The sequence below is a fragment of the Lolium rigidum genome, chromosome 7 (assembly GCF_022539505.1).
Source record: "Lolium rigidum isolate FL_2022 chromosome 7, APGP_CSIRO_Lrig_0.1, whole genome shotgun sequence".
NCBI classification, from domain to species: domain Eukaryota; kingdom Viridiplantae; phylum Streptophyta; class Magnoliopsida; order Poales; family Poaceae; genus Lolium; species Lolium rigidum.
Window position 1 is genome coordinate 117,328,478 of NC_061514.1, and position 10,101 is coordinate 117,338,578.

Sequence of the window (10,101 nt, forward strand, 5' to 3'; positions counted from 1 at the left end):
TTTTGTATTACCAGGGGCCAAAGGCCACAATATATAGTACATGTACAGGTGAAAATATGCAGGAAACCCCCTAACATATGGGGAAACTACAATATACAAATATATACATCTAACATAAATCACGCACATGAAAAAGGCCATTCCAGGCCACTCTCACTTTCCCCCTTCCTTTCTCTCTCTCTCCTCCCCCTTTCCTTGAGAGGCTCTACAGAGAAGCTTTTCAGCGGGGGACCTATGCCGGCGTCACTACCTCGCCCCTGCATCTACTGGCCGACTGGCGGCCCTTCTCCAGGAGTTCTTACTTCCCAGAGACCAAGAAGTCCGAGGGGAAGCAAAATCGCTCCTGCCACAACGCTGGGCCAAGTGGTTCGTCCCCGGCGCCGGTGTCAGCTTGGTGGCAGAGCTACTCGACGGCGTGCTCCTGATGCGGTGCAGAGCTACGAGGACCTTATTGCTTTTTCCAATTTTATTTTAGGGTCTTCTTTGTAAAAGCTCGGGCCTTATCCAAAATTTCCCTGATCTGTAGGGGCTTTTCTGCAATTTGTAACCATCGCTTCTTTATTCAATGCAGCTTCTAGGGTCTTCGGACCCTACCCCTGTTCAAAAAAAAAGTAAATCACGCTCATAGCAGCTGAGGCGTTTGCCCAAAAAGCAGAGGAGGCGTTCGCGCCCGACGGCCTGCTCGAGCTCCACAAGCGGAGCCGCTCGCTTGGGATGGGCACGATTGAGATTATTTTTTCTACTCAACGGGAACAACGAACCGAGCCGCTACTTTTACTTTGACGGTGGCAATGTGGTAATAGTTTCAAACATGAAAGGCTAAAGCTGAGAATAAAAAATAACCTACCATCACCTCCTATTTCCAATTCAATAGCATGGTATATAGTTCGGGAGGTCAATAGAAATAAATAGTTCAAACGTCTTCACAAATATTATGAAGACCATATATTTTTCAAATGTATATATTATTTAGTTTATTATTGATTACCCTAATATTTCACTTGTCGAATAATATTTTCTTAGAACACCAATCATGTTTAAACTTTAAGTAAAATATTAAAATTTAGCTTAAATAAATATCTTAAGACAATTTCTAGAGTAGGGGGCATCCCCCCCCCCCTTCAAGAAAACTTCTCTACTGTGAACAAGGAGCCATTGATGTTATTTCGCCCTAGGGCCCCTAAAATCTATGGATCGGCCCTGAGCGCAACTCGATCCATCGCCTGAACCATCTGAAGATATACACGACTGCACACTCTGTCTTCTGCATGCATCTGTCTGTCTTAGTGCATGCGTCGTTCTTATGCTTCCTACATTCATAAGTTCATTCTTTTTTATTTGTATCTAGTCTATGTTTAGTGCGTAGGTTCAGTCATTTTAATTTGTATCTAGTCTATTTTAAAATATCTATAACATCTTACACTGGTGCACGGGGGGAATAAAATGGAAAAACTTTATCTTCAACCTTAAACTAGCATACGTTAGACAAATCCAGCCATGACCTCAAAATCCCGATCGGTGTGTGCCCAAAACTCAATATGATTGCTAAAATACTCATACCAATAGGTTTCATCTTCTTTTTCGAAAGTTCATCTCCCAAAAAAATTGTGGTTAAGCGTGCCAGTCTAGAAATCCTAAAGCGCTGCCAAGGGTAACAGCCTGTCCGTTGGTGCACGGAGTGTTACACACTGGAACACTAGACCGTTTAATCTCATCAAACCCTCACGATGCCCCAAAAAAGGGGATGTCAATGCGCCAAGGAGTGACCTAGATCGGTGGTTCACTGCACGATCATGCAGAAGATCGGGTCCCCTATCAAGGCATGTCAGTCCACCTCGTCTCATTTGCGTCCCCTAACATTTCACAAGCTTCTCTGGCGACGGCCATGGTGACGGGCAGTTGATCGATGGGGTAGCTAATATCGTGGCGACGCTCTCCTCCTCCGGTCGTTGTAGGTTTATCATGTAGTTGTGCCAGTATAGGATCCAGTGCGAGAAATTTTGGCGGTTCTCGTCTTCTCGATGACGAAAAAGGTCGGATTATCTGCGCGATTTTGCCACTAACTCGGTTGCAAATAATGTTTTTTCTTATATTGGCGTGCATTGTATGTTTGTTTTGGTTAAATCCTGGGTGCGAGTGAAATTGTAAGAAAGAACTTATTGATGCTTTGGTATTTTTTCAAGATGTTAGTTGTTATGTTAAGATGACATGTTATATTTGTGTTGGAGGAGTAGTTGATGTGTATGAAGTACTATGGAGAGCAAGATATTGATTAAAGCAGCATTAGGAGTGACTTTGAGGATGATATCGTTGAATTGAGCTACAAAAAACCAGAAGTTGTCATCACTAGTGCTGAATGTGCTGAATCGGACACGGATGTACTGATACCTGATGAAACCTGAAACTGGTGTAATCAGACAAGTAATTTAGGGCACGGGAGACATTACTTTCATTCCTCTCCTTCTTGCTCGTCGGAAGTTGGGAACGGAAGAGGCGCCGGACGACCACAACATCCCCTTCTATCGTTGCCACATACCGCCGCCCCAAATCCCCTTTGCCACCGGCTCGCCCACTTTTCCGCGAACCCTAATTTTGTTCCCCAGTTTTGTCCCTCTATGTTTTAATCCGAATAGCGAAATGATTAACCCCAACCGTTATATGGCCCATCCACCGAGAAAAACTTGGTTAACCATTGCCATGTCACCTTTTTAAACCTAAAACGACCCAAAGATTTGACTTAGATAAGAATTCAATAGTTTATAGTCTGCCAACAACAGGGATTTCGAGTCCAAAGTTCGAATTGTCCAACACTATGAATCCGGCGTTCAAAATAGAATTTCTTTCCCTTAAAAAAGACTTTACCAGCTTACTCACTAGGTGATACGCATGCTTGTGTCTTGATTTACCATAACACCATAAATTGATCGGCAAAGTTGATATGCTAATCGATCTGGGAGTGATGTTTTGGAACATGGGAGTATATGCTCCCTCTATTTTGAAATGTATCTTACACATATTTTGAATTTTAAAAAAGTGAAACAAAAAATACGCATGTACATCTTCTCGTGCTACGCGCTCACAAAATTGTTTTATAAAAAAATCGACTTGTTACATGACGTGTGTACAAAAGATAAAACTCAGTGCTAAAAACAATGCTTTTCACAAGATAAGTTTTCTCTTTTTACATAGACCATAAAAAATATTAGTTTTTCGTGAAACTTGATGAACGAACATATATTATGAAGATGTATATATGTAAAAAAAATGTTAATTTTTTTTGACATTTCGAATATGATTTTTTGGTAGAGAAAGCGTACGTACCCGGGAGCCGAATTGAATTTCCGAATCGGTCTTCATGTTTTTGGGATCGATCTTTCCTTGTCATGCTAATCGATCTGCATGTTTTTTGTTTTTGCGATCGATCTTTCCTTGTCTCGGGACAGGTAATCGCCTGCCTGCTGCATCGGGCCAAAAATTGCACAAATAAGGTGAGGTCCAATCCTAGCAAGTCACAAGCATGGCTGCTTTGGACACGGGAGCTGGCAAACTTGGTAAAACCGCCACGCTACAAGTCAGTTGGGGTGCTTTTTTTCTTTCTTGTTGACCACTCAGTTGGAGTACGTACCCTCGTGCACGTGTACTGTAGGGCGTGTAGGGCGTGCCATGCAAGTTACTACGTACAACAAAGACCACTTCAGTGGATCGGATTAGGACTAAACCACCACATATGTGGCCGCCGGAAGGTTCTTTCTCGTTCATCCGTTACTCAAACAAATCTATTCGCTAGTCCTTCCGTAATGGAAAATGTCCATTTTAAACCTTGAACTCGTAGAAGTCCGCCGAATGGAACCCTCAAGTCCAAATCCCTGTCGTTTGAACCCTGTAATCAGAAATCCCGGTCCAAAAGTAACCCTGAGGCGTTTAGCCAAACAGGGATTACTGACGTGGCGTGGGAAGGCTGTAGTCTGTAGAGTTGGGTCCGCTCGTGCGCATGAGTCAAAAGGAATAATGGGCCGGCCCAGGCAGGCCCGGCAACATTACGCCGTCCCAGTTAACAGGCAGGCCCGGCAACATTACGTCGTCTCCGCCGCTTCCCATTCTTGACTCTTTACCTTCTCTGGCGACAGCAATGGCGACCGGCAGTTGATCGGCGGTGGTGGGACGATTCTGACGGTGCGACGACGCGACGGAGACGCAGGTAACATTCCGCACCCTCGCCGCCATCGATTGTTGTAATTTTCTCTCTATTTGATGCGGATAGGGTTAGGGTTTGCAGCACATATTTGTAGGCGATTTCAGTCATAGTAAAGATAGGATGTTGGTTTGGATTTTCGTTTTTCTGAGGTTCTCGAAAGATAGGTTGCCTTATGGTAGTGCGAATTCTGTGTTTTTGCAGTGAAAATGTTGGATCCATCTGAGATACTGAATGTGAGATTTCACTACGGTGGGGAGTTCATCCGAATAGGTCCCAATCTGGATTATGTAGGAGGGGACGAAGCAATGTCAGAGATTGAGAGGGACAAACTTTCTCTTCAGGAAGTACAAGGACTTGCTAAAGATCATTTACCTCTGAAGGAATCAATGAAGTTCCACTTCCTTATTCCCGGTAAAGTAGTGGATGGTTTAGTGTGCATGGTTGATGACAGTTGGCGTGTTAGAATGGCTGAGTACATTTGTGTAGGTGGAGTAGCTGATGTTTTCATCGAATACCATGGGGAGGATGACACATCTGAGAGCAGTAGTGGCAGTGATTTCGAGAATGAAATATGTGAATTGAGTGATGATGCGCCAGGTGTTGTCATCACAGCTATTGAACCTGCTGAATCAGAAACAGATGTCCTAGTTCCTGATGGTGATGGAGTGATCACCCAAGTTCTGAAGAGCCCAGTGAAGAAGGCAAAGGCTACCACTGCAAGAAAAAGGCAAAGGCCAGTGTATTGCTACTCCGATGAAGATGATCCAAGACTAACACAACCTGACAGCTCAGGGACAAATTCAGACGGTGATGTTGAGTATGTTGCACACAGTGAAGACAGTGGAGAAGATTCAGAGGTGGTTGAGCTGAGGAGGCATGCAAGGAAATTCAAGAAAAGAATGAGACATACAAAGAGCTGGATAGGAAAGGAAGCAACTGAACCAGTACCAATTGATCTCATTGCCAACATGGAGGACTTGTTAGGTGAAGAAGAGGAAGACTGGAACTATGACTCTTTAGATGAGGACTACAACTATGGAGAAGATTCAGATGGAGAGTTAGTGAAGATGAAGAGTAGATTTCCAAGATATAAGACAGATACAGAGGTGCCTAAATTTGCATTATCCATGGTCTTTAGAAGCAAGAACCAGTTGTGCAAAGCATTGAAGAGATATGGGTTAGTGACAAAGAGAAGCATCAAGTTTGTTAAGTCAGAAAGTGACAGAGTGAGGGCCAAGTGTGGTTGGGAAAATTGCCCATGGCTTCTATATGCAGCAAAAAGCTCTAGGGCATCTAGATTTCAGATAATTACACTGAATGATGAACATCATTGTGCTCAGAACAGATGCAATAAGCTTGTAACTGCAAAGGTCATTGCTCAAAGGTATGAGCACTTCATCCTAGCAAACCCAATGTGGAAGATAGAGAGCATGAAGGCCACAATTGTCCAGGACATGTTTGCTGATGTGTCCACTTCCAAGTGCAAGCATGCCAAGGCAATAGTGATGGACAAATTGATGGCTGGCATGAAAAATGAATATACCAGGGTCTTTGATTACCAGTTAGAGCTGCTGAGGAGTAACCCTGGAAGCACAGTTGCAGTTTGTTTGGATCCAACAGATATGGAGCAAAATATTTTTCAAAGCTTCTATGTTTGCTTCAATGCAATGAAAGAAGGCTTCAAGGCAGGCTGCAGGAAAGTAATAGGCCTTGATGGGTGTTTTTTCAAAGGGGCAGTCAAGGGTGAGCTCCTATGTGCCATTGGAAGAGATGCCAACAATCAAATGTACCCATTGGCTTGGGCAGTTGTTGAGCAAGAAACAAATGCTACTTGGAAGTGGTTCATTGGCCTGTTAATAAAGGATTTGGACATCAACAACAATGGAGCTGGCTGGGTTTTTATCTCTGATCAGCAGAAAGGACTAATTAATGCTATGAAAGATTATCTTCCAGATGCTGAGCATAGAATGTGTGCCAGGCACATCTATACAAACTGGAGGAAGAAGCACAAAGATCATGAGTGGCAGAAGAAATTTTGGGCAGTTGCAAAAGCTTCAAACAAGCAAGATTTCAATTACTACAAGGCCAAGCTTTCCCAAGAAACACCTGATGGGGTCAAGGATATGATGAAGACAGAGCCAGTACATTGGGCCAGAGCATTTTTTCCAGAGGGTTCCAATTGTGGATCTGTTGACAATAACCTCTGTGAGTCATTCAACCATGCTATAGTTGATGCAAGGTTTTATCCAGTTATCTCCATGATGGAGAAAATAAGGAAGAAGAACTTTGTGAGATGATAGAGATGATCACTGCTACAAATATGTGCACAAAGACCACATTTCCATTACTTCACCAACAGTCATTACAAGGAAACATACTTAACCATTCATCATGCCACTAAACCTAACACAAGTGCCACTAAACCTAACAGACTTAAGCATTGATCATGCCACTAAGCATTGATCATTTTACTGCATGAGCATCCTCCCTGCCACTAAACCGAAGACAAGTGCAAACATAACAAAGATGAAATTTTCATATTTAGCCTTCAATCCAGCTACCTGCGCATCTTTCTCCTTCAGCTCATCTTGCATGACCTAGATAGTAGCTTGTTCTTCACCAGGAGCTGAATTTGGTGCAGCTCGCAGCCTCCACACTTCATCCCGCAAATCTCCCAGCAGGTCACTCCAGAATGGTGGCAATGGCTCATCATGCCACTCTACGTAGCCACATCCGCGCCCATTCTATTTAATTTTGTCCCAAAATCAGAAAATGGGGGAAATCGGAAAAGGGGAAAAATAGAAAAGGGGAAAATGAAATACGGCATGGCCAAATCTTACTCACCATTGCATCCACGCGGGAGTAATACCTCCTGTCAGGATTCTGCTCACTCCATGAGATCCATCTTGGCGCCTTCCTGCGAGGATTGCAATGGCAGAGCTTCGTAGGCTCGTACGCCATGGGGTTCTCCCGATACGCCACATGTGACCTGCCCTCTACCACATTTCTCCTACGACCGGCGGCTGCACGGAATCCAGGAGCAGAAGAACCAGAAGACCAACTCATCTTTCCCTCGCCGCCGGCCACGCGCTCCGCTGCCCCGAAACGAATCCCCTCTCGCCGCCGGGATGAACCCTAATTTTTTCCCCAAATTTGCCTTCCTCTCTCGCCAGCGCGTGCTCTGGAGACAGCCGATGGGTTAATTTAAGGGACGAGGCTGGCCCCACCACTAACACCAACCTAGCCATGTCATCAGTTCCCAGCGCTAACCGCCTCAGGGTTAGTTTAGGACTGGGATTTCTGATTACAGGGTTCAAACAACAGGGATTTGAACTTGAGGGTTCCATTCGGCGGACTTCTACGATTTCAAGGTTTAAAATGGATTTTTTCCTTTCACAATCAAAGACATAGAGAATCAAACGAAACACAACACTGTTGGAGCAAGGGCCGGGGGGGGGGGCAGAGGTGGGCACTGTTGTAGTACAAATTCATTGAAATCAATTGTGTACGTATAACATAAAACATGTATTGTTGGACTACTTTCTCGTTCAAACTTGAATTTTAGTACAGTAGTAATTTCATCGTTACATGTAATAATACTACCTCTATGTCAAAATACAAGCAATTTTTAAAAGCTGAATTAGCTTATATTTCGAAACAGGGTGTAGCATTTTTAGCAGCGCAAGATGCAGAATTGCAGACCGTGTTTGTGTTTCATTCACTGCGGTGGGCCCTGGACCATGGCATTAAGAAATGTCACGTTCCAAGTTCCAAGAAAACTCACCGCGCCGCGCTTGCTTGCGGTTGCGGCAGAACATCCGTCCATCCTGCCTCCACCTCCTCCCTCTCTTCCCATAAACCTCATCACATCACAATTACTCCACTCCTCACTACACTCCCACTAATCCCCCTTCGCCGCCACCGCCTCCCTTTTTCCCCACCCCCCTCTGCCCCGTCCAAATCGCTCCAAGAACACCACCTCTCTCCATCTCCATGGCCGCGCCTCTCCGCCGCCTCCTCTTCTCCCTAGCCCTCCTCCTCGCCGCCGCCGCCACGGCCCCCGGCGCCGCCGCCGCGGCCGCCAGGCTCTCAACCTCCTACTACAGCCGCAGCTGCCCGCGCGTGGAGCAGATCGTCTCCGACGTGGTCACCGCCAAGCAGCAGGCCAACCCATCCACCGCGGCAGGCACGCTGCGGCTCTTCTTCCACGACTGCTTCGTCTCCGGCTGCGACGCCTCAGTCCTCGTCTCCCCGCTCTCCGCCGACCGCTCCCCGGAGCGGGCCGCGGAGATCAACCTCTCCCTCCCGGGGGACGCCTTCGACGCCGTCGCCCGCGCCAAGGCCGCCCTGGAGGCCGCCTGCCCAGGCACCGTCTCCTGCGCCGACATCCTGGCGCTCGCCGCGCGCGACCTCGTCGGCATCCTCGGCGGCCCGCGCTTCCCGGTCTACCTGGGCCGCCGCGACGCGCGCCGCTCCGAGGCCACCGACGTGGAGGGCAACCTGCCCCGCACCAACATGTCGGCGCGGGCCATGGCCGTCCTCTTCGCGCGCAAGGGCATCACGCCGCGCGAGATGGTGGCGCTCGCCGGCGCCCACACCGTCGGCTTCTCCCACTGCTCCGAGTTCGCGCACCGCGTCTACGGCTACCGCCCGGCCGCCGCCGGCGCCCCGGCCCCGGACGGGTTCGACCCGGCCCTGAACCCGGCCTTCGCGCGCGCGCTGCGGAGCTCCTGCGCGGGGTACGAGCGGGACCCCACCCTCTCCATCTTCAACGACATCGTCACGCCCAGCGTGTTCGACGAGCTCTACTTCAAGAACCTGCCCCGGGGCCTCGGCCTGCTCGCCTCCGACGCCGCGCTCTGGGAGTACGCGCCCACCAGGGTCTTCGTCCAGAGATACGCGGATAACCGCACCGCCTTCTTCAACGACTTCGCCGCCGCAATGCAGAGGCTCGGCACCGTCGGGGTCAAGACCGGCCGGCAGGGCGTCGTCAGGCGCCAATGCGACGTACTCGACTGACTGACTCACTCACCGGAGAGTCCGAGACCGCGAGCATCCGAACACCACCGGCGTTGCCTCATGTTGTACTGTCGCTAGTGAGATTGAACAATGCTGCTGCATTAGGATTGAATTTTGGGGCGTGCTGTTTCTGATTTCTGAGCCGAACGAACTTGTGAATTCAGATGCGTTTTTGAGCTTTTACGGTTACAGCGAGCGAGTGACTCGGGCCATCCGATTCAGCGACTGGCGTCCGGCCGTTGGCACTTCACTTTCTGTTACAAGTCGCTATCGTCGCTGCACTTATCATGTGCCAACCATCCATTCCGCCTAGCCTTTGCTGTCTCGCACGATGGGATGGAACATCCACCCAAAGAAATCACACCATTCTGTCACGCACACACAGTATGCGACTTGGCATATATCAGAGGAAGCTCCAGCGCAGGTGCTGAACGATCGGCTGTTAACTACGAGCCTCCAACAGGCAGCTGCAAATTGTGGACGCGTCCAAAATAACCCCGTTATTTTAAGGCGAGGCAGAGCTCTCCAGACGTTACCTGAGGTTCAAACCCCAGATTGACATTTGTGTGTCTCATCATAACTGAATATTTATTCAGTGTAAGGTGACGTTTCCGTTAACTGCGAGACTTGGTAACTTCGTCTCTGCCGGCTTAGTCTTCCAGAGATGCTTATAGGGTAGGGTGTGCGTGTGTGTTCATAGGGATGAGTGTATGTACGTGTATGTGAGCGTCTGCGTTTGTAATGTGTTTCTAAAATGGAAATGTGCGACGCGCTAAGAAAAGTTAGGCATGGCCAAAAAAAGAAAACTTGGCCCCCCGCAATATATAGAGCACTCGCTCGCGCGCCGCAAACCCTCACCGCTCGCACGCATCCAAAGAGCATCTCGG

The 10,101-nt window shown here is 47.8% G+C and overlaps 1 protein-coding gene across 1 annotated transcript; it reads left to right on the plus strand.

Moving 5' to 3' along the window:
- The first annotated feature begins 8,100 nt into the window (after nt 1–8,100).
- Nucleotides 8,101–9,308, plus strand: LOC124679138 (peroxidase 31-like). Its single transcript, XM_047214951.1, has one exon. It carries the CDS (start codon nt 8,189–8,191, stop codon nt 9,212–9,214), a length of 1,026 nt encoding a protein of 341 aa, XP_047070907.1. The 5' UTR covers nt 8,101–8,188; the 3' UTR covers nt 9,215–9,308.
- The last annotated feature ends 793 nt before the right edge of the window (nt 9,309–10,101 follow it).